Source organism: Toxotes jaculatrix, chromosome 7, assembly GCF_017976425.1.
Source record: "Toxotes jaculatrix isolate fToxJac2 chromosome 7, fToxJac2.pri, whole genome shotgun sequence".
In the NCBI taxonomy this organism is placed as follows: domain Eukaryota; kingdom Metazoa; phylum Chordata; class Actinopteri; family Toxotidae; genus Toxotes; species Toxotes jaculatrix.
The window spans coordinates 5,653,350-5,677,070 of NC_054400.1; the positions used below are offsets into that span (position 1 = coordinate 5,653,350).

At 41.1% G+C, this 23,721-nt stretch overlaps 1 protein-coding gene across 2 annotated transcripts in view; it reads left to right on the plus strand.

Moving 5' to 3' along the window:
* The first annotated feature begins 3,726 nt into the window (after nucleotides 1-3,726).
* LOC121184650 (potassium channel subfamily T member 1-like) overlaps nucleotides 3,727-23,721 on the plus strand; it is a 36,011-nt gene continuing 16,016 nt past the window's right edge. Inside the window, exons 1-20 of one of the 2 annotated variants that reach the window (XM_041042450.1) lie at nucleotides 3,727-3,819; nucleotides 9,343-9,422; nucleotides 10,718-10,823; nucleotides 11,530-11,589; nucleotides 11,707-11,755; nucleotides 11,971-12,030; nucleotides 13,322-13,396; nucleotides 13,565-13,648; nucleotides 14,705-14,799; nucleotides 15,899-16,079; nucleotides 16,526-16,690; nucleotides 16,924-17,060; nucleotides 18,151-18,214; nucleotides 18,460-18,568; nucleotides 18,660-18,768; nucleotides 20,497-20,646; nucleotides 20,784-21,019; nucleotides 21,378-21,398; nucleotides 22,047-22,260; nucleotides 23,331-23,436. In XM_041042450.1, the coding sequence (XP_040898384.1) occupies nucleotides 3,776-3,819; nucleotides 9,343-9,422; nucleotides 10,718-10,823; nucleotides 11,530-11,589; nucleotides 11,707-11,755; nucleotides 11,971-12,030; nucleotides 13,322-13,396; nucleotides 13,565-13,648; nucleotides 14,705-14,799; nucleotides 15,899-16,079; nucleotides 16,526-16,690; nucleotides 16,924-17,060; nucleotides 18,151-18,214; nucleotides 18,460-18,568; nucleotides 18,660-18,768; nucleotides 20,497-20,646; nucleotides 20,784-21,019; nucleotides 21,378-21,398; nucleotides 22,047-22,260; nucleotides 23,331-23,436 (2,145 nt within the window). In that variant the 5' untranslated portion in view covers nucleotides 3,727-3,775. The remainder of the gene's footprint in view (nucleotides 3,820-9,342; nucleotides 9,423-10,717; nucleotides 10,824-11,529; nucleotides 11,590-11,706; nucleotides 11,756-11,970; nucleotides 12,031-13,321; nucleotides 13,397-13,564; nucleotides 13,649-14,704; nucleotides 14,800-15,898; nucleotides 16,080-16,525; nucleotides 16,691-16,923; nucleotides 17,061-18,150; nucleotides 18,215-18,459; nucleotides 18,569-18,659; nucleotides 18,769-20,496; nucleotides 20,647-20,783; nucleotides 21,020-21,377; nucleotides 21,399-22,046; nucleotides 22,261-23,330; nucleotides 23,437-23,721) is intronic. The other variant, XM_041042451.1, reaches the window with a different exon arrangement.

A 23,721-nucleotide genomic window follows, 5' to 3' on the forward strand; every position in this document is an offset into this window, starting at 1 on the left:
CCTATCTTGCTCTTGCATGTCTTGCAATATGTTGCTTGACATTGAAAGGCGAGGGACTCTGAGTTCATGTTATAAAGCTACAAAACAGTACAATGCATTTTTTTATTAACCAGATAAACAGAAATGTAAGCAGGTATGCAGATAATACATAAAAAGGGGATAACTTTGGTTCCTGTTGTATTCCCTTGACCTTTTTCACAGCACATTTGACTTATGTTTGTAGGAAAAGACACACGTTTAACTAATAACATTAATCATGGCTCCATTTTATTGGTGTCTCAGTAAGCCATCCCAGAGAGTAAACATGCACAATACCAGGCTTCTTGAACTGCTGTCCCACAAGGGACTCAATGTTATTAGTCACACCTGTGTACTCGCCGAGCGGCTTTGTGGGCTTCTGAGTGAGCCAAGAAGTCCACACTGTGCTGTGTTACCTCTGTCTGTGTAATTACATGGTTGAAGTTAATTTGCAATTTTCAATATTTGAAATGAGAGTGTGAACAATTTAGACATTAAAAAAAAAAACGTACTGCCACAGACTGAATGTACCTGCTGTTAAGTACATAAAATACTACATACAGCTCTGTGGTTCAGCCACAGTGAACTGTTCCCACAGGAAGCCGTAGCCAGTGGGATATGACAAGTGCTAGTGGGCGCAAGGCAAATTATTCTCCATTAAATTGAACTGTGTGTCTAACCTTTTGACCCCTAGCCCATCCGAATTATCCATTTGTCAGTCCTTAAAATCAATATCTGCGAATGTCTCTCTGTCTGTCAGTGTCCCTCAGTGTTATATCCTTTTCTCCCTGGTCATCTCAATATAGCAACCTATGAGACTGACCAAGAGGGTGTGTCCTCTGATCCCCTGTGGTTTGCATTAAGTGTCCCATCTGTTCTTCAGTCAGCTGAAGCGTTATTTTTTTTATTTGTCTCTTTTTTTTTTTTTTACCTTAATGTATGGTCTTTGCCTTGCATGAGCCCTGCAAATTAATATCTCTGAAATACATTTTGTATTTCCAGTCGAGCTCAAATACAGTCAATTTCCACTGTACATGTTTATATTTACTTGTATGTGGAGTTTGAAGGCGACTCAGTGAAACCTTGGTGGAAGAGTCTTGACAGTAGGCCTGTGCAGTAAGAAGCAGCTGCTCAAATACAGGATCCGAAGCAGTTTTGACATATTGAGTATAAAAACATACTGAGTATTGTTTTTCTTGTTTGGTTTATATTCTAAAAAAAATATCAGCTAGCTAACCTAGTATGAAATCCCATTTTGGACCTTCTTGCTGCACAAACTGCTCAGACTCTCTCTCAAGGTTATAATGTGGTTGCATCCCGACTCAAGGTGCAAGTGAATGTAAATACACTGCAGTGGCATCCTGAGTGGCATCCTTTTCTTGCTGTTCAACCTTTCCTTCCCTTTCCTGTTTTCTCAACCACACTCTCTCCTAATATGTGCCTATCTGTGTCCATGTGTGCTGCGTCCAGGTATCAGGAGGAGTACAGTATGGACTCAACCAATGCCCAGTAAGTCCCTGGCAGCATCATGCTTGCATGGCATGGATTGTGTCTGCAATGGTAACTGTACACAGGACTGATTGGGGAAATCTCTGCAAGCACCAAAGCACTGTTCACCTTGAATTTTACGCAGGCTGTGTGTGGACATAGATGTAATGCACTGACTGTGTTTGAAGATTATATTGCCATTGTCATCAAAGTGGGCAATGATTGGTAATGATTGGTGGTAATGATCAGAAAACTGGGAATTACCCATTCATCTGTTGCTACCTTTTCAACAGTTGTTGTGGCAAAGACTCGAAGAAAACAGCTTAAGTCCATCATAGACTTTTGTCACATTCAAACATGCCACAATAAATGGTGAAAGGGAAATTTGTGTTTTTTGGTTTTTTTTATCAGCTTACTCCTGGTGTTATTATCTGTCTTTTTACTGAATGTGCGCAACAGTTTTCACTCTGTCAGTATGTGAGCTCTGGGCTTGAAAACATGAATCATGTGAGCAGAGGTGAAGGAATCTCCAGACAAACTAATGTCTGAAGCTAAAACTGGTAAAATGTTTGCTGAAAACTCCGACATGTCAGTTGTTTTTACTCTGCATGCTGCTGAGTTACTGATCATGAAAACCTTTATACCATGGTTCTGGTGTGATGTTGGGAGCATCAGGTTTTTGGGGAAGTTGAGCCTCCTCAGTGATACCAAAGCTGCTGAGATGTGATGAAAGAGGGTGAAGCATGGAGGCTTTATCAGTTATTTACAATACAAACTGTATGTTTTATGTTTTTATTTTAGCGTTTGTGGAAATAATTGTTGGTGTTTTCTCCAGTTCACCCTCTTTTTTTTAAAATTCTTGCCTTGAAATATTTCAAAAGATTGTGTATTTCAGTTAGTGTTCCACTGCAACAAACAGATCTGAGTTGCTTGATTTGTGAAAGAAAACAACAGGTAACAGGAAACTAACGTTATTCCAGGTGCTATTTTGCTTTCATTTCCAAGAGCATGGGTCTCAGATTGATCAGTGGCAGAACTGAGCAGCTCTGTGTGCCCTGGACTTGCTAAGCCAATGAGTGTGCAAGAGCAGGGAAGTCCACACATTTGAGGTAAGACATCAAGAGGGTAAAAGGGTTTGGCATCATCTCTACGTTGCTGCAAAGACATTTTTCACCCTTGACTTGCTTGCACTGGTCTTGCAGATATTGTTACTGAAACCACAAAATCCAAATATAGTCAATGAAAGGAAACCTAGTTGGAGCAAAGGTGGGACGAGCGAACAGCAGCCTCCCTTACTGACTGTGATAGGCCGAGACACCTGTCAAATTGAGGAAACATGCCCCAGAACATACTTCCCCTGAGGCTGTATTGTCTTTTTAATAGAACCGTGATTCTCAAAACTTCTACCAAGACATGCATTTAAAAAAAAGAGTGAAATTAACTATCAACATTGTATTTAGTTGTTGGGATATTTTTTAAATAGTCTTCTATACAGTCCATGGTTTTCTTTCTAAATTAGCATGCAGCAGCTAATAGGAGAACTGCAGGTCTGCTGTCTTACACAGCGACTTCACCTTTCAGCTGTGGTGGGTTGCCGCTTAAGTGTCGTGTTTGTTGAGGCTGTGCTACTGTTGGAAAATGGATTGTGATCCTTGGGGACGTGCTAAGTGGTGAGCAGTAAGCATGTGTTGGAGATGGAGTGTTCCCCTCATCACTGTTCTCATCTTTTGCGGTTATTCTCTAAGCAGGAATTTGGGCTGACAGAGCATATTGCATTTTGTGTTCTGCATGATGCGAATCCTGCACAACAGTAAAGGGATCCCTCTTTGTTTCACTGTGTGAGGCTCAAAACACTTCATCTCAGCACATTAAAAAGAATAAAGATCATGAGCCCTGTGTCAAAAAATTCATTTACAGGTGATGGGCTTGTTTGCTTCTCTTTTGTTTCTCTTGTTTATGTGTGAGTACTGTTTACAGTACCGACATGTAAATTGCCTGACATAAAATTAGGGTATTTCCTGTTGTGGTAGAAAAAAGTTAAGCCATTATATAACATCGCAGGAAATGTCAGTATATGGTTTCAGGTCATCAAAGAGCAAGGCTGCCATTGCACATTCAGAGTAGTTTCAGTCTGCCAGAATCAAAGTGCACAATAAGCATCTTTGCATGTTCAGCTGCAACAACAATGACATGCTATGAAACATAATTTCAGTTGCTCGAGGTGCATTCTTAGCTGGTTCTCACACCATCTCAGCTGGTTCCTCTTAATATGGAGAAGCTTGATACAGAGGCATCCCTGAGTAGCTGCACTAGGTAGGTAGCAGGTTTTATAACAAAATAATGCTTGGAATGTACTGAACATCTTGCAGTGAAGTATTCTGTGCAATGGTGAAAGCATCTAAAGGTGGATGATTTTTTTTTTTCCCCCTGCAGTACAATGTGAAGGAAACGTTGCCATTTTTGAAGGCTTTATGTGACACTGCATGACTTTTCAAATGGCATACTGTCATTATTGAGCTGTCTTTGTAGCTTGTGTACAGAGGCTGGCACTTCACTTATTCTGAAAGAGGTACTGTGTGAAAAGAGAGGACACGCTTTCTTGACAATTCCTGAAAAAGTTAGTTGAAATGAGCAGCCACATTTCACAGCCATATGCGCTCTCTTATGAAGGACACAGACTAGATCACATTCACATTTTTGAAAATCCTCTTTTTAACAGTTCAGTCTGTCTTGTTTATCTCCAGAGATTTCCATTTGCAGTTACAAAGCAGTGAATTTCAAAGGTATCTCTCAGATATTACCTCAACGTCCTTCTGCTTTTGTTTGACACAGAGACGGGCTTTATCTTTTTCTGACACAATAAAATAACCTCTTGGTCTTACTAAAATTTCTTACTTTCCATCATGCCTGTTTTTACTTAGTTTAAACTTCCATTACTCGGGCAGAGTAAGTTACACTTCATGTGCTATTTTGTGAGCTTTACTGTCTATAATTTGATGCTCAGTATGTTTGGATCTTTATTTGATATTTTGACTAAGACTAATGCTGACCAAGCAGATCCTTTGGAGCCTTTATACTTTCTGACAGCTTTGTTCTTTCAGGTCTCGTTCAAGCTCTGAGGTCTCTGTTCTTTTCACAGTGCTGAGCCATAACCACATGGGGATGTGCTGTGGATCTGTAAAACTGTCCAACAATACAGTGTAGAGGTGGTCTTGTTTACTGCTTCTGTCTTACCACTCAACTGGCATCCTACTAAAGCCCCTAAGCCTTTCTCCGTGACTGCAGAGCAATTTAGCTTCAGTGCTGTTGAACTCTTCACTTCAGTGAACAGGAAGATTCATTTTTTTCTACACAGACAGTGTAGTCAACAATAAAGTGAGCAGCACAGTTATTATAACTGCACATTTGTGTCAGGACCCCTTCACAGACCTTGAAAGGCGTGTGGCAGCTGCTTTGAATCAGCATCTTTCAAATGCTGATTCAAGGCTGATCTATGACAAATGATGCTGCACTACACTTAAACTACCTCATACAAAGTGTTTTTGAAAAAAAAAATGCTTCAGGGCTGTCCTGGACCTTGAACACATCATGCTCACATATAGGGAAGAGAAGACCCTCTCTGTGCATCCCATGCACATATACAGCAGCTTACAGTGTGAAATTGCCCCAGAGAACCAGAAATGACCCATTACCTGCTCCTTAATGTTGGTCTTGTCAGTCCATTGTTCACGTAGCTCCCATTAAGGTGATTACCCTTATTATAACACAAACTCTTATGGTTTCCTCTTGAGGTTTCTGGCTTCAATATCCATTTGACAAAGTACTTTCACAGTTGCCACAGCCTGTGTCTGGCCTGAAGCCCATTCAGCTATTTTTGATCTTTAATGAGGCTATTGGACAAGAAGTACCTTCACCATGGTAAGTTTTAGGTGCAGCTCCTTGGAACAGAGGCAGAGAATAACTAAGATGCCACAGCTTTTGAATATTGATGTCCAAGTGTAATATTTTTAGAATCCCTGCAGGTTTTATATCAGGCACACTTCTGAGAGTGGTGCATGGGAAATTTTCTATTTTCAACCTTCTGCTTCATCAGAGGGGGGATCACAGCAAACCTGAGATCAGAAAATAATAATAATAATAATAAATGGCTGTAATGGGAAAGACTGCTGTCATACTGTTTAATCAGACAAGATGTGATCTGATGGTCTGTTTGCTGATTCTCTGGCCCAAAGACATGATTTTTATCATAAGCCATGAGACAGCGTGTTGTTTAGCTCATGCAACCTGAGTGGTCAGAAACAGAGATGGATTGATAATTTCCTCATTTGTTGCTATGCCAACACTTGTGGTAATTTTGTTATTTAGGCATGGGTACTGCTGATTTTGGTGCTGCCAGATGTATAATTCCTTTTACAAGACTTAATATTAGAAGCCTGTTTCTGTTCTGCAGAAACATCCGTGCACCATTTCAGGACTGATATGTGTTGTATGTGATATGTTTTTTATCCCCAGGTGATGTTCCACTAGGCTAACTGATACTATTGTTCACCTGTGCCTACCCCTGCAACACTCTGACAAATATTCCATATGGCACAGAGCATCTGGCGGCTGTGTGACAATATTTTTTTTTTCAGCACTAAAATGAACCCAGACGTCTGAACAGCTCTGTTCTGTCAGCCATTTTATCCCGAGGTCAACAAGCTGTTTGATGTTTATTTACTGAGTCTACAAAGCAGTTGTAGCTGCTCAGTGTTTCAGGCAAGAGTGCATAAAATTGTAATCCTATCACTGGCATGGCGTACCATGTGCGTGTGCATGCCACTTTAACGCTGAAAGTTTGATCACAGGTTCTTCCCACCAGACCCAGTCTTTCTCTCTGTTTACATTTTTGCCCCTTGTTACTTTCATTGTGATCATGAACTTGTTGTGGACGCTCTGTCCCATATTCTGAATGTCTGCTATATATACAAAAGGCTCTAAATACCATGTAGACTTGTTAGTTGAGGACATAAGGTCATGTGATGCATCTATTGTGAGGATGTGCAAGCAGTCCAGGCTTTTGACTTGCCTACCATCTTTACTCTTTAGAGTAGTGAAGGGAGTATCTCCTGAGGTTAATAAGTGCCATCCTCCTGTAGATGCTGTCTGGCTTCTCGGATATTCAAGCTGCTCGTGTTTATATTTCACAGTTTGGGTTAATGTCCATACCTTGGTGGTGATGGTTTGCAGACTGCAGAGATGCCAAAGAAAAGAGCGTAAGTACTTAAAAGGTATTGCTGTGGGTCTGCAGTTACTGGGAGTCAAGTGTGGAAGAAATGCTATTTGTAGCCTTAGTTGGAGCATACTTATTTTTATCATCCTTTTGCATTCTAGTGCTTTGACATCAGCCTGTCCAGTCGTGGAGATTGTAGTGTCTTAGTGTCTGAGATATGCTTTTTGTAAACTGTTCTGAGAAGAGATTAACTGAGGTAAGGGCTAGTAAAGCAGATTCTATCATTTTTACCATGTGTAGATTGTGTTTCCTGGGTTCAGAATAAGTCAGTGGAGATTGATGTAAGAGTCTACAACCATGCTAGTGGTTCTTTGAGGCTGTTCTAATGTGCTGCTGACAATGACAGTGTTAACAGGCATGTATAATGTTTACCATGTCAACCATCTTAGAGGCATGTTGTTTTAGCATGTTAACATTTGGTAATTAAAACTAAAAACAAAGTACAGCTGAGTATGGAAGGACTGGCATTAGTTTTACAGAGCTGTGGTCGTAAACCAGACATACCATAAAGACAGACTGCACTACATGTATCTCATCTTACTTTCAGATAAGCAGGGAAAGCCTCACATTAAAATATTATTAGAAAAGTGGCCATGCTATTACGTGATTATCATCATCCCCACCCACACACAGACACTGAGCTCAGTCAGTTTTTCGTAGATTTGTTGGTCCTATGCCAGTGAGAATAACATAGTAAGAATGATATCACTGAGTTTATTTTGGTTTCGCTGTGTTCACATTTTCTATATGAAGTGTAATTGCAGATACGAGTAATTACTGTTGTCCATGTCTGTTCTGACAGCTGTGTGAGTGGAGGCAACCTGGACATGCGTTACCGATCACCTGATTCGCCACCGTGCTTAAAAGATAAAGCAGTGGATACACTCGGTTTACATGGTGTATATTTAGCTGTGTGTTTGGGTAGGATGGAGTCACGGGGATGGGAGTGTGCGGTTGGTTCCTATAGACAAGAACATGTCATTGTGTGTGTGTGTGTGCAGCTTAGCCTTAATTCCCCGTACTGGAAACGCATAGCACGAAGACATGGATGTGAGTGAACAGTTCCTGCCTTGGAAGCTGTCTCCATGGCAATAAAGCCGGAAGAGGGAGAGAGGGTAATAGCTGGAAGATGGTGCATATCTCATGTTCTTTCTTCCACCTACACTCTGTATCTGCACATGCATACCTCCCTTAGGAGTCGGCTGCTGTAATTGCCCTCCTGCTCTCTGCTCTCCTCCCCTGTCTTTTTGCAGCCTATATTCATCTTGTCAGACAAGGTAGAAGGCTCGAAGTGTCCCTCCTGTAACCATGAAGCCATTATTACTACCCCTCCATGCTCATTAGTGACAACAAGCTCTCTACATCACAGAAGCTGTTAATAGGCCTGTCTCATGACCTGCATTCATCTAACCTACCAACAGTAGCTACATCATTATTTGTGCTTAAGTGATGATCTGGTCAAGCCACCCAAGCCTATTAAAGTCCATTATGTCTGCTCGTAACTTTAATAGCTTTGAATTTTGTCATAGAATTTGTCACGAGTGAGAAAAGATAGCTGTTGGATTTGAAGTACTGTAGTTTGTACCAAGAGATGATTGACAGTTCATTGTAAACCAAACTGACATCATGTTCTCTCTTATTCCTGTGAATTAGTCAAGACCTAATTGCTCTACAGATTGTCTGACAATATGTAAACAATACTTAAGATTATGCGGTTGTGTAATAAATGTGTATATAAATGATTAAAATAGAAGTTATTCACACCCCCCCACACACACACACACACCCCACCCCCCACCCCTACCCAACCCCAACCCCCGGTGTCTTGGCAGTATGCGCATGCATCACTGCATGAGAAAAGGGAGCTTTACATGATGACTGCTGGTAAATGGAGGGTAACAAAATTAGTCAGAAGAGAGACTTAGCTTCTTCCTGAGCTAGATGTCCATAAGGCACATGCTTTGTTGTCCTTCACCAAACGCAATTATGAGTATTACACAATTAGCATTACCAACAGTCACTTTTTTTTGCCAGTATGTGCTATTACATGGAATATCTGTATAATAACAGGCTGCAAACTAAGGCTGGGTATGTTCTTTGATAAGCATTGGGAACATTAGCATACTTTGTTGAGAAGGTTTAGTAGAGAAACTGGTTTTCTTCAAACTAAGGAACTGAAAAAAAAGAATCCCTTTGATGTCAGTACGGAAACTCAGGTATGGTATTGGCACCGATATGAGAATTTCAAATGAGCCCGGATGCAAACATGAATATAACTATGGCTGGACTACAGCCATCACGGGTAACATTTACTGTAAGTGATGCTGAATTCAACACATCAATATTAGTGCAAACACACTGCTCTGTCTTCACCTCTACACCTCATCACATAGTACCATTATATGCTTTGCATTCTTTGTTCAAATGTAATTCGCTGCCTCTCTTGGAAACGTGCTATGAATTTTAGCGTGTACTTATTGGCTGGGGGCTCTGAATGTACATTAGTGTTTCTGCACAACCATGTGTATACGTGTACACTGACAGTTTGTCATCGTTGCCCACAGGGTGCAGGTGGAGTTCTATGTGAATGAAAACACCTTTAAGGAGAGGCTGAAGCTTTTCTTCATCAAAAACCAAAGGTCAAGTAAGTACAGCCGACCGGGAGCATCCCAGTGTTCTCCTCTCTTGCTGCCACCAGATATGCTTAGAGCTAAATGAAGATAATAAAGGCATAATATAGGAAATTGCAGCCAGTGATGACTCATATCCAATTTCTGTCTCAGTTGGGGTTTTCATTATTGCATTTACCGCCTCATTGTAAATTGCTGTATTTTGGGTGTGCACACTGTGACCCAGCGTGGACAGAAGAGTATGGCCCATTTGCTGAGAGACGAGGCAGGGCCGCAGTGTTTTTCTCATTAGGAGATAAGACTGGCAATGCCACAACGTCTCACAGAAAGAGACATTGGTGCCGTCCAGCAGTTTGGTGCATTGTGTCTGCAAGCCATTCATTTGCATCTAGGTGTAAAACCGTTCGCTGCAGGAGCTGTGTGTCTGGTGAAACGTGTCGTTAACATGTCCTCGACACTGAGACGGCTCTGCTGTCTGTCCCTCAACCTGTCATTGTCACTAAGCAACCACAGCCTTTGACATAAAAAAACAGAGTCTAATGAAAATGTCACACTTGGCTGCAGGGGTCTGTTGATCTGCTCCATTACAACATTATTTGTTTTTGTCCAGTTTCAAATCATTTTAGCATCGACGCTGGCTTCATCTGAAGAGGTCACGTCACAAGAGATTAGGTAGCTGCTGAGGCTGATTGGAATTGGCTAATACATCTAGCACCACCCTCTGGCTAGCAAGCATATTTGCAGCCAAGTATCTGTTCTGCATATTTGGTCAGTATGTGCCTGCACTTAATTAAACAGGAGATTGTGATTCCACAAACATTATCCCTCTGGGCTATTTCTGTGCAATCCCACCAGTCTTTTATCTTGCTGTGTTGTTCTTTGTTATATTACGAGCCCACGGAAGTGCTAGTGTTATTTTGTATTATTCCTGGAGGATTTGAAAGTTACACGTCAGGGGAAATCAGTTGTGACGGGGTGCCAGAGCAGCATGAAGCTGCATTAGTCATGCTTCAGAGCTTCGACAGATATAGTTGCTTTAGCACTAAAGCCATTTTATGCACCTAAACTACTGGTGCTGAAGCAGTATCAACTTCCTAATGAGGAGAGATCAGGCAGCATCTGTACACTTTCGATCACAGAGGGTCATAACACTGCAAGATTTGAACTTGAGTATGTGTAGAGCTCTGAAGGTAAGCCTGTGAAACTAAATAAAAGAGATTCAGTCAAACCCAAATTTAAGCGATTATTGCTTAACTTCAGTCAGTTTTTGAGTTAAATGTCAGATGTTGCTGTTTTTGTTGCTCCATAGGCCTGAGAATCCGTCTGTTCAACTTCGCACTGAAGATTCTCACCTGTGCCCTCTACATGCTGAGAGTCAGCCTGGATGACCCCAAGGAGGTCAATGGCAACCCATGGTGAGTTACACTCAGTAAAAGCAACTTATTTTTGGCAACATCTTTAATGCAAAGTAAAGGTAATGTGACATCTTTCCCTGCAGAAAAAAAGTTACTGTCCAGAAACTGTAGATGCAGCTCTTTTATCCACCATCTTATCACTTCCAATGCCATCTATATTTTTCTTCTTCTATTAATTCCAAACCAACCACATGACTTGCCATATGCCAGAGGATTTTTCCAGGAAAAAATTCCCTATTGACATGTGCATAAAACAAAAAAAATGTGAAAGATATCAGGAGAGCAGAGAACATTTGTTTATGTGGAAATATTTCAGATTTCTACTTTCAGCACTTTGAACATCTCTAAAGAGATTGTGTAATTTTGATGACAAAACATTAACATGGTCTAGGAATTAAGTTGTTTATCTTGAAGTGGACAACACAGTTTTATTCACTTTGTGTGTCTAAAACATATACGGTAAGTAGAAATGAGCCAGGGTAAGTTGCTCCTTCTGTGCAGTCATGTGAAAGCTGTAGGTTGTTGTATTGCGCTTACCGCCAGCAGCTTTTAGAGACACGTAGAGTTTGTTCTTCATGGCAGCATACCAACTGATGGAAATGGTTCCCAGTGGTCACGTTTCCACTCGCGCACACACACACATTCACACACACTCGTGCTCCTTGTGCCTTTCCCTTATTGCTGTTTTTTCTTTTTTTTTCTTCAGCAGTGCAATATGTCGGAACAACAGCTGGACAAGTACAGCAGAGTCACCAGAAATCAAGTGGTATATTTCATTTTCAAAATGGCATTTAATTGCCACTGATGTGTGTTCATTTTGTATGATGCAATTTTATGAAGATGCACTGAAGTGTGAGGAACACCTTCTTATGTTTTTTGACAGGGAGTTGATTTTCTGGGTGAACAGACGGCTTTCTGTATGGGCGATACAGGTGAGAACAGTAACACGCCAGTGAAAGTGCCCATAAATCAAATTACCCTGCATGAACTGAATCTCAATGCAAAATTCAAGCCAGACACACTAGCATCCATTTGTTAGATAAAACGATTGCAGAGTGCAGTTATTCCTCAGCGAAGTTTGAGCAGCCAGAAGAGATAAGTTTGCAGTTGCTCGGCTCATTTATCTCCCTGTCCCCCTCTGCTCCAGGTGACAGTGGCCTTAATCAGTTTCTTGGAGACCATGCTTATCACATATCTAAGCTACAAGGTAAGAAAAGGGCCCACAGTGCACAGTCTCTCTCACTAATCCATGCTGATGTCTGGCAGCAGTCTGATCAAAGTCCAGAGCTACCTGTGTGTTCTCGCTTGTTGGCTGACAGCTTTCAATGTCCAGTTCATGTGCCAGTGCCAAGGCACCTATCAAAGACACAGGGACCAGTAGTCCCCTGCCTTAATTTTGGACCCAGACATCACAGACAGACTGATAGAGCTGGAAGTGCAGTTTGTATTTCATCTGCGTGATTCATCTCAAGGTGCACTTCTGTCCTTAGATCATATCCATTTAAAGGGAGGATCATGTGAATGGCGAGTGGATATATCAACATTGTGTATTCTTTGAAAATAACTGAAGTTCACACAAATACAGCAAGGGTCAATCAAAGTGTGAGATTCCACCACTGATAATGAGCATGCACTTGTGATTTTTGTCCCTCAAAGTAGTACCAGTCTCAAAAGTTTGTCTTTGCTTGGAAATATTAGCTTTAGCTTTGCTGCTCTGAGACTGGTAGTGTCTCTTAGACATGTTGTTCTTTAGATTTCAGCTCCTTCCCCTGTGGTGATCCTCTAATTTGGTCTGGGTTTTATTAAATGCAGTCTTTTGCCCATCTTTTTATGTCTAGCAATTTCTTTTTTTCTTTCCTCAGAGGGTTGCATAGGAGCCCCCACTGCATTTATTTCATGAAGAGCAAATGCCTGAATTTTATTTTTCTCATCTGGCGATGACATGTAACCCTGTAAAATGTTTTGGTCTCATAAAGTTTTATTTTCTTTATTGAGCTTTTTAATAGCTCCATCACAGACAGAATCCATGTCTGAAATGCACCTTGTAAACTCAGCTGTGCTCTCAGTATGCTCTTAATGTGCAATTAGTGCTCTTTTTGTGCAGTTAGTGGCATGCACACTTTTATTTTATGTATATACTGTATCTGGCCTTTCCACCCATCCATCCAGATTTAATTAAAAACATTATAATAATGATTCTGTATATAAACTCTTACACAGTAGCTGAGCATCAGTAACATGCTCCACAAACAAGCATGTTATGAATGCATTAAGGACAAAAACAGGTCGAAGAGCATTGTTTGAATGAATACTAGAATTAACATGGACTTAAAAGTGCCCAGCATATAAAACTGTTGTTATCTTGCCTGTTAAACTATTGTTTTCTTGTCACAGTTGACTTCCTCCAGTGATCATTACGACTGGAATTACACTTCTCTCTAAAACAATCTGCCTTCTCACTGGTCCATTGAATTACTTCCCATCAATTTCCTTTCTAGGGGAATATTTGGGAGCAGATCTTCCAGATATCCTTCATATTGGAGATGATCAATACAGTGCCATTTATAATCACAGTGAGTAATTAACTTAATCAATTGATCAGTCTGTCTGGTGCCCAAAAATATGTTAGCACAGTTCATTTAGGCTTGTGGTCATTACATAATTAACATTTTACTGTGCAAATAGCCTTAATTAAAAAAAAAACCTTTCTTATATTTCCTTTCCTTCCTGTCTTTCTTAAGATCTTCTGGCCTCCACTGAGAAACATATTCGTCCCTGTATTTCTTAACTGCTGGCTAGCCAAAGGTGCCCTGGAGAACATGATCGTAAGTATTTTTATAATGTATGTATTGTATGTATTGTAGCACACCCAGAGCTGCATGCATCCTGTGATGGCCATAGCGGACGTCTAACGTCTGATGTGCTGTTTGCTGTGTTAGTTTGTGTTACATTGTTAGCATTAACACTGGTTACTTTGATAAATCAGTCTGCTGGCTAATTAGTTGGCTATTAAAGCTAACACCGGCCATTTGTTCAGGTTAACTGAGCTGACTGCTGCTTAGAGAAGATAAGAGAGGCCAGGGATAGAGACTTTTTTTTTCTCAGGACTCAAGACTGAACAGACCCACATCCACACTGAAGCTGTCTTTTTCAGGTATATACATGGTAACTTATCTGGATGTTTACGGAGAGAACTAGATATTACTGGAACTCGGTTGATCTTCATTATCCCAACTGCTGCAGTGATGCAACTGCAAAGTGTGCAAATAATCAATAGACTGGAGGCCTGTACTGAGGTAAAGATGAATTACATTTTAAACAGAAGCAGAACCAACATCAAGACAAAAAAGAGGCAAGTGCAGAAAAAAAAGGACAAAACACAGAAAGGATAAAAATGTCTGGTGTGCAAAATTCTAGTATCGTAATATCAGTATTATCCAGGATTTACCATAGGCGCAAAGTCACCAAGTACATGGAATTCAAAGCAATTAGATGATATCCAACTGGGGTAGTGTGTGCTCTGACTGCGATTCAGATGAGACCATGACAGAGTAAGAGCCTTATGCCAGTTCAACAGTTGGGCAGATGGTAAAATCTGGGGCCAAGCAGACCAGCACATGGAGGGAAAGCAGTGGCAGGTTGGAGAGGTGGTGAAAGGAGGCGGTGGCAGGCAGAACATGCTAACGAGGTGGAACTGGAAATGACTCGTGAACTGATAAAAGTCGAGATGGATAGTATGCTAATGTAGGAGAAAGCACGATATGAATGAAGAGCAAAAATGTACTACTAAAGATGACAGAACTCTGGAACTGTTTTCCAGTCACTGGTATGAACATGACAATGAAACCTGCCTGTGTGTATATCCCTCTTCCTTTGTCCAGAATGATTTCCATCGTGCCATCCAGAGGACCCACTCTGCCATGTTCAACCAGGTGTTCATCCTCATCTGCACCTTACTGTGTCTGGTTTTCACAGGGTGAGTGAACATCTTTCTTGTCATTAGTCACAGAAGTGCATCTCTGACCATAGAGGCTTTCATGGTTATTAACATCCTGTTTACCGACCCTCAATGCAAAATCTGGTCGTTGAGCCTTCAACCACCCAGAAAACATAATTTTTAGTGCAGCTGGTAGCAGATTAATTAATGAAACAATACCTGTCGTAAAAGCAGAGATTGAAATGTGACATTTGAAAGCAGGCATGGTATACTCTTAGCTCTGTGGTGCAATTACATGTGCACAGTTTGTATGGTAAAGTAAAATTAGATGTAAAGACAGTGAAAAAGCAACAAAATGTAAAACATAGGACTTAGTTGATATTATGAAGCCAGTTAGCTACTGTTACTGGCAAAAGCTTGATGGAAAATGTAGATAAATGTAAATACAAACAATACTTTGGCCTTATCTGGAAGGTTGAACTATTTTGTTGCCCTAAAATAGTGATGAGTAGCAAAGAAATGTGCAGAAACACTTGATGGATATCAGGTCACATGCTCTGAAATACAGGCAGTAAGTGAGAAACTAACAACAAGTAAACATAGCAGGAAAAGGTGTTAAGGAAAAACCATGTGAAGGTTTTTGGCTGAAATGGCCATTCTTATTCACCCATCCTTCTTCATTTCTTATGTCTCATTGATTTCCACTCTTATAACACCAATTTATTTTAATGAAAGCTGTCACTTCTTAGAGCTTAACTCTTTGGCAGCCTTCATGAGCCTTGGCCACCATCCAGCGCCTACCTCTTCCACTCCACTCTGTCTGGTTAGACATTCCCCAGTCGTACCCCCACCCCCTTCCCCCCAGCTTCAGGGTTTCATTAAATCTCCAACTTATCAATAAAAAAACACAAGCACAAGCAGTGAAATGGAACCGACAGAACAATCAGAGGTGTCACTTTAAATGACATACTGAAGGGGAGCCTAAGCTGCATTGACATTCTCGCCCTTTGATCTTGGGAAGTCCACCAGGCTGAATTATGATACTGCAGCAAATATCTCCTCATGTGTTTTATTTTAATTATCTTTACGCGCAGGAGACATGTCTGATGTCACTGTACAATTCATCATTTTTCTGCAGAGCTTGTGGCATACAGCACCTAGAGAGAGCTGGGAAGAACCTGTCTTTGTTTGACTCGTTCTACTTCTGCATCGTCACCTTCTCCACTGTGGGCTATGGGGACGTCACTCCACAGATCTGGCCCTCCCAGCTGCTGGTGGTCATTCTCATCTGTGTTGCACTGGTGGTCCTCCCACTGCAGGTAATGACTAAAGGATTAACCAACATAGTGTCACACACTTGAGTGAACCTCGTGTTAGGTTCTGTCTTATCATCAGCAGTTCTTTGATGTTCTGCATCTAGTGATGAAGCTTGTTGCTGCAGAAGTCGTCTGCAAATCTCACTCAGAATTCAGGCCAAGTCATGCTAGTTCACACTCGCTAAATTCCCCTGTTAGCTGTGTCCTCTATTTTTAAAGATCGCAAACATATTCATCACTTCAGATGTTCTGAAATGTTTACTGTCCCTGCAGAACAAATTGGGTGAGAAATAGAAATGAACTCCTGCTGCTGGCAAACTCCTGCGTCAGCAGTTTTCACTCCACTGCTCTCACCATCTGAGTCCAGACAGCAGATCTTTCTCTCTCTCATTATTTATTCCGTTCTTGTTGCTTTTGACACCACATTGATGATGTTGTCATCGTGTCAGTTTGAAGAACTAGCGTACCTGTGGATGGAGAGCCAGAAATTAGGGGGGAACTACAGCCGCCACCGGGCACAGACAGAGAAGCATGTGGTGTTATGTGTCAGCTCGCTGAAGATTGACCTGCTGATGGATTTCCTCAATGAGTTCTACGCTCATCCCAGACTGCAGGTACAGTGGAAAGACAAAACTGACCACATTTCATGACATCCCATGAGACTTGTCTGAGCTTTTTTCTTCTATCTTTTCTCACTGGTTTGAAGTGGGTGGGTCTCAGCCAAAATATAACTTTGAGTGTTGCTTGTTCAGTGAGTAATATTTAATGTTGTGTATAAGAACTTAAGATATGAACAGAGGTTTTCAGGGAATTTCAGTAAAGGCAGTCATGTCTCTTTGTCCTACAGGACTATTACGTGGTGATTCTGTGTCCGACAGAGATAGACATTCAGGTTCGCCGTATCCTCCAGATCCCTCTGTGGTCTCAGAGGGTCATCTACCTGCAAGGATCTGCCCTCAAAGACCAGGACCTGATGAGGGCCAAGTGAGTGAAAGCATGGCATGGACTCTCCTGTTTACGCAAATGTAAAACACATAAAAAGAGACTAAAACACACAGATAGTTACTTCCCAGTTGTGTTTTTAGCAGATGGGTGCTTGACAGTGCATCCTTGATTTAGTTCAGGTTCAGACCTCTGAGTTGATGCCAAAATCTCATTAATTCAGTATGATTATTATCATTGATGGCGGTAAAAACCAGGTGTTAATGCCAAGTTTTTGGGTCAGTGTTTGAACATTCATTTTATCTTCTTGAAGGCAGTTACACATTATCTTTGTTTTATTCATTTTATTCAGAAGAAAGAAGAAATAAGAATATTTTAAATGCAGTAGCAATAAAAATTGTGATAGAATTCACTGGAATTTGTTTGACCTGTCAATTTTTGATCTGTTGATGCAAATTTTTTCCATGCCAGCATCACCATTTGTGCTATTCATGGTTTTATGGTTGCTTCAGGGCATCTCACCACCTTACCGGCAGATGTTGTTTTGCAGCTTTATGCTGCTCTTCCCGTTATGATGTGATACCAGTGAAATTAGGTATAACTACTTCTCGCTTGTACACGATAGTGTAAAATCAAAGTCATAAATTTGTCCAGCGTTTCCACCCCCTTCTCCAAGAGCCCGTAGTCAATGTGCAAAGTTGTGCAGGGGATTAGATGCTGTGGCAATTTCACGCACTGATGTGTAATAGATAAAATCACCCAGGCAGGTAAGCCTCAGAGACACACCAGCCCTGCCTCGCTGAAATTTTCTTGTAATCATTTCATATTTAGGTTCCCATTAAGTTCACAGAACATGTGAGTTTTCTGTCACAAATGAATGATCTCCACCCCCTTTGTGAAAGCAAGTTCTGCAGTCTAATGTCAACCAACAGCAGATTGTTCTCATGCAAGAATGGGGCTGTTAACCTTTCCAGGCATTGTCATGGGACATTAGCATTCATCCATGCCTAGCTTTTCTTTAAAGCATTGATCTCCTTAAATAATGAATTTTCTGTATGGCCGAATGTTCTCATCACAGCCACCGGCCCGTGACCCTGCCTGTCTGTGTTTGTTTCTTTATGTCGATCCTCAGGATGGATGATGCTGAGGCCTGCTTCATCCTAAGCAGCAGGAATGAAGTTGACCGAACTGCTGCTGTGAGTCACATCGACTGGAATTTGTAGAATCACTTGAAAACTCTTTCTGTTTTGTTTCCAGTATAAAACCTCTCATGATGAGTATAATTTTAGAAGAGATTGGAGATGTTCAGATGATGTTGTGATTCTATAAGTACTGAGAGTTCACACAGTCTCTGAGGCATACTTCAGGGTCCATAAAAATCAAATTGCATTTACAAATGAGTCACTGGATGAGTAAAATATAACAGTTTCTTGTCCCACAGGATCACCAGACTATTTTGAGGGCCTGGGCAGCAAAGGACTTTGCTCCAAACTGTCCCCTCTACGTCCAAATTCTCAAACCGGAAAATAAATTTCATGTCAAGTTTGCTGGTAAGTGCGGAAAGGCAGTCATTTTATCTATATGCTAGATTCAGACATTTCTAAATCTAACCTATTATTGTAATTTATCTCTTTCAATCAGATCATGTAGTGTGTGAAGAGGAGTTCAAGTATGCCATGTTGGCGCTCAACTGTGTGTGTCCGGCCACATCCACCTTAGTCACTCTCTTGGTTCACACTTCCAGAGGACAGTGAGTACACACCACAATTTCACACTTTTATTTAACAGTATTTAAATCAGCATTTACTTATGATGATATGCCTTACACATCACTGAAACAATGCTCTGTTCTTCTTGAAAAGTGTTAATTAAAAGCTCTTTTGTCGTGCGTACCTTCATGCCTTTGATTTGCCACAGAATAAAACAAAAAAACAGTGAAAAGAGCGGCTTGGTGTCATTGTGTTCACCACACTGAACGTGGAAGAAGAAGAAGAATTGTTTGAGGGGATAAGGGAGAAAATATTTGTCGTGCATGGTAACGGCTGTTTCTAAGCAGCTTGATGTTCCTGTGACCACAGCTGCTAATGTTATTAAGAAGAAGCCAACCTCCCTGGACGTGGCCACAAGAGGAAAATTCCCAGTCTTTCTTGTTAAGCTAAGCTAACCATCTCCAATTAAAATTTTAATGGACAAACATGAGAGTGGTATGAATCCTCTCATCAAACTACAGCTGTTCCTTTAAGGTTTTTCAGGGTGTTAGTCAGTGAGCAGTCAGCAAATGTAAGTGGAAGAGAAGGAACTCTGATAAAATATCAACAATGTTATGATTGGCCATTAATTCATTTTTTTTATGCATTCATGATCATGTCATGCTTAAGTGAACAATTGTAGGCTACCATAACTCTCTTGAAATGTCAGGTGAGCTATCTAGAGGCTCTAGAGAAGGGTTGCCCTGACATGTTTTTAAACAGCAGCAAGAGAGCTGAACTTTTTTTTTTTCCCTTGGATCTTACTTTGACATTACTAATCGAAAACTGATGTCACGCTTTGGCTCTGTCTGTTGAGATTTGACTCAACCGATGATATTATTTCTGCCTCCAGAGCAGCTCGACCTCTATGAAACGCTTTTATTAAGTAAACTTTCAATCTCCCTAGCTTTGAGTGCTCTGTTAATGTTTAATATCCTGTTGTACCATTATTCATGTGGACAGATACTATCCCGCTTGATAATTAATATTAGAGAAAAATGACTGATAGCCCCAGTAGCAGAGTTTTTGAAGTTATAAAGGCTGTACCTGGCTTTTGTCCCCGCAGAGCTGACAACTGCACTGTCACCACTGGAGAAACCTGTCACTGTCAAGTCAGTAAACATTACATATTACACTTCTCCTTGTAAGGCTAAAAATCTGGCTGTGTTTTTCCCGTTCTCTGCAAGGTGACCACTGTATGTGAACTGCTGTCCACAGCAGAGACGCAGCACATTCATTTTAACTCCCATTACGGGAACTTGTAATGGATCGAGGCTGTGAAGGTGACAGGAATTGGAATAGATCGCTCTGTGGCAGGTGTTAAATTAAGCGTCATCAAATTGATTAAGTTATGAAGTACAGGAACTGCCTAAATAAAATGACCTCCTAGCCTTTTCTCTTCATCACTGTGACTAGAATGTAGGAGGCTGTGGACTATGGGGTCGGTAAAGGTCAGATAGATTTATAAGCCTGTGGGGACATAAGAGCCATCGAGTTGCAAATAAAGTCACATTAGATTTTAAAGGTGCTTTCTTTTCACTCAAAATTACTCGAGTTGAAAACAGGGAAATTGGTGGCGACATAGTTATATTCTGACATCCAATTCAAACAGACTTTTTTTTTTCTTTTGAAATAGGGCTGCTTTTTGCGAGCAGTCCATGGTAGAAGTATTCTTTTGTTATCTTAGTTGTAATTCAGATCATAGTAAAATTCTTATAATACTTTTCCAGGGAGGGGCAGCTCTCACCGGAACACTGGCAGAAGATGTATGGACGCTGCTCGGGGAACGAGGTCTACCATATCCGCTTGTGTGACAGCAAGTTTTTTGGGGAGTACGATGGAAAAAGCTTCACCTACGCTTCCTTCCATGCTCATAAGAAGTTAGTAGAGCTTTCACTGGCTCAGTCTGGGCACACCATAATAATCTTATCTCGTTACAGTAGTTGTGGATGTCTATTTGAAGCAAAAAATTAAAAGACATTTGGAGCTCAGGCCCATTTTGTACTTTACTTCCTAGGTATGGTGTGTGTTTGATCGGGGTGAAGAGAGAAGACAACAAGAGCATCCTCCTGAACCCCGGGCCCCGCCACATCATGGCTGCCACTGACACCTGCTACTACATCAACATCACCAAGGAGGAGAACTCGGCCTTCATCTTCAAACAGGAGGAGAAGCACAGCAAAGGTCTGCCCATCACTGGGCTGTACGACGCTCCCTCCAGGCTGCCTGTGCACAGCATCATCGCCAGCATGGGTGAGAGTGAAAGCCAAAGGCGGAGTAAAAATGTTTAGGAGTAGAAAAGATGGTAAAGAAAGGAAAAAAGAGAGAAGAATGGAAGATTATGTTTGTAGTTGTACAAGTAAACATTCAGGTTGCAGACAGAGGCTAATATTTCAGTGAAAGGGTTTCCTTGTCAGAAGAGAAAATGGATTCTTTGTTGTTGATGTTTACTCACTCTGAATTGCACTCACACTGAACATTTCTGAATGGCAGCGGCCCTGGTGATGCTGTATGCTTTCGCTGACTGTTATGCATGAACCTTTTTCTTACATGCTTTTTTACTTTGTCGGCTGACATTATTGTGTTGTGCTTTTTCTTTGACCTGTGAAAGTTGATCAGGCCACTTCATATGGTAAGTTTGTGCATGGGCATCAGTTTTTTACACTTATTTACTACTTCTAAAATGTTCACAATTTATCAGTTATACACTGTACAGGACACTGATGTTTCATTATTGTTTAATTAACACTTATCTTAATTCTTTTTTTATTTTTTTTAATGAAAAGCCACATTTCTTTCCGTATTAAATATTTATATCATGTATCTTAAATACGTGATATATGTGTTACATATATACATATATCATACATCATATTATAAACCGCTAATATGATGTAAATTAGGGGCATATTTATTGACAATGACACAATGTCAATACTGTTTGCATGACATTTGTGGTAGCTTGGAGGTACAGTCATGTGATTCAGAAAGCAATGCATTTTCTCCTCAAGGTCAAACAGCTGAGCTCAAGAAGGTGATAGGAATGTGGGTGGCTGAGAAGCTGAACAAGCTAAACGTGGTATTCAATATGAAAAAGCATTTTCCAGCACGAGAATGCTGTCTGAGATAAAATGGTCATGGGCTCACCGTGGCATTTAAGTGCAAATATTCAGTGACGACTGAGCAACATGACAGAAAAAGTGCTGCGCATGCTATTTCGAAATAGCCTTATAGTTTCATGCTCAGTGGTATAGGTACAATAACGTCATGTTACTTTCAGGCACCGTAGCCATAGATCTCCAGAACCCTGATCCCCCTGAGGAAAGCAGCAAACTGACCTTGCCGACGGAGAACGGCGCCGGAAGCCGCAGACCAAGCATTGCACCTGTCCTGGAGATCGCTGACTCCTCTGCCATTCTGCCCTGCGACCTCCTCAGCGACCAATCAGAGGATGAGACCAACCAATCAGATGAGGAGGGCTCTATCGGGTCAGAGTAAGTGACGTCTCTTTGGTTAAAATGTGAGACAGAAGGGCTTAGATGTTATTGACCCAAAGAGATTGAGTGGTTTTGTAGTGTACAGTATATCTTGTCATGCAGCAGTCAAAAAGTGAAATGTCCTCATAGTGCAAACGTCCTGTACTCTATACTTGATTGATTTCACCTGCCCTCCTCTTCTTAACGCCTCAGTGGTTGTAGGAGGAGAGATGGATGGGTTTGGAATAAGCGTGTAATCTGTGTGTCATGATGCTGTACGGTGCAGAAGTGACAGTGATGAATGTGGATGTCATGTCAGGGAAGTCAGCACTTTTCCCGTTGAGTGACGCTCACGTTGTGTGTCCTTTCATGAGTCCCCACCCCTCAGCTCTCATCTGTCAGCTGGCCAGACAGATAGTCGCCATGATAGTTCGGCAAGTCGGAGGAATCGGTTTATCTCAGCAGTTTGTTCTTTTCTTTTCTCTATCTCTGTATGTGGTTTCATTAGATTGAGATACGTTCAGGATGGATTGGGTGCTTGTGCCTCACAATCTGTACCCCAGCCCATATAAGTCCACCTGAAGAGCAACTGTTAGACCCAGACATCAGTCAGTCCCATAAAGTTGGACATAACACAGTCCCCCTAACCTCTGAGCCTCTTATTACTGCAATCCATTGCACTTGAGTAGTTTTTCTTGTCTAAGAGTTAAGGTCCCACAGTGCCATCGTGTGGTGATCAGGTTGTAAATGCATCCACAAACAAAGCCAGAATCTCTTTTATTGGCAATCTATTAGAGGGCACCGTGAAACTGATGAGGGTAATTGCAGCTGACACATTACAAATCAGGGGCCACACAACCAAGTTGACACACAAAATGAGACGCTATTAAAACTAAACAAACTACAAAAACTTTGTAATTGTTAATGTAGTGGTGCTGAATAGGACATCAGGAATTTGAATGAAACAGCTACAGAGTCTAATAATAAAATGACAGTAAAAACTCTTATTTCAGGGATTCTTTGTTTCAGTGTTGTTAAAGTTTGATAGGACTTATTCTTAGAGGCATTTCTTGTTTCTTATCCATCAGTTTTGTGAAGGGCTACCCCCCCAACTCGCCCTACATCGGCAGCTCTCCAACTCTGTGCCACCTCCTACCACAGAAAGCTCCATTCTGCTGCCTTCGCCTCGACAAGGTGAACTCACCTGCAGGAAAAGACAGAAACGGCACAAATCTAAACTACAAAAACACACTGTAAAAATATGGGTAATGCTTTATTTTACGGGTCCCAGGTAGGTAGAAAATGTCTCACACTGAGTCAGTTTATTTTATAGATCTGATCTATGGAAATTAGGTAGGAATGTGTTATGTGTATCTAAGTGTAACTGCTGAGTCAGTAACATTTTACAGCAAGGAGTCTTTTATGTGGTGATCACCATGTAAGTTTGAAATTAAGGAATTTCCATTGCAGCTAAAAACT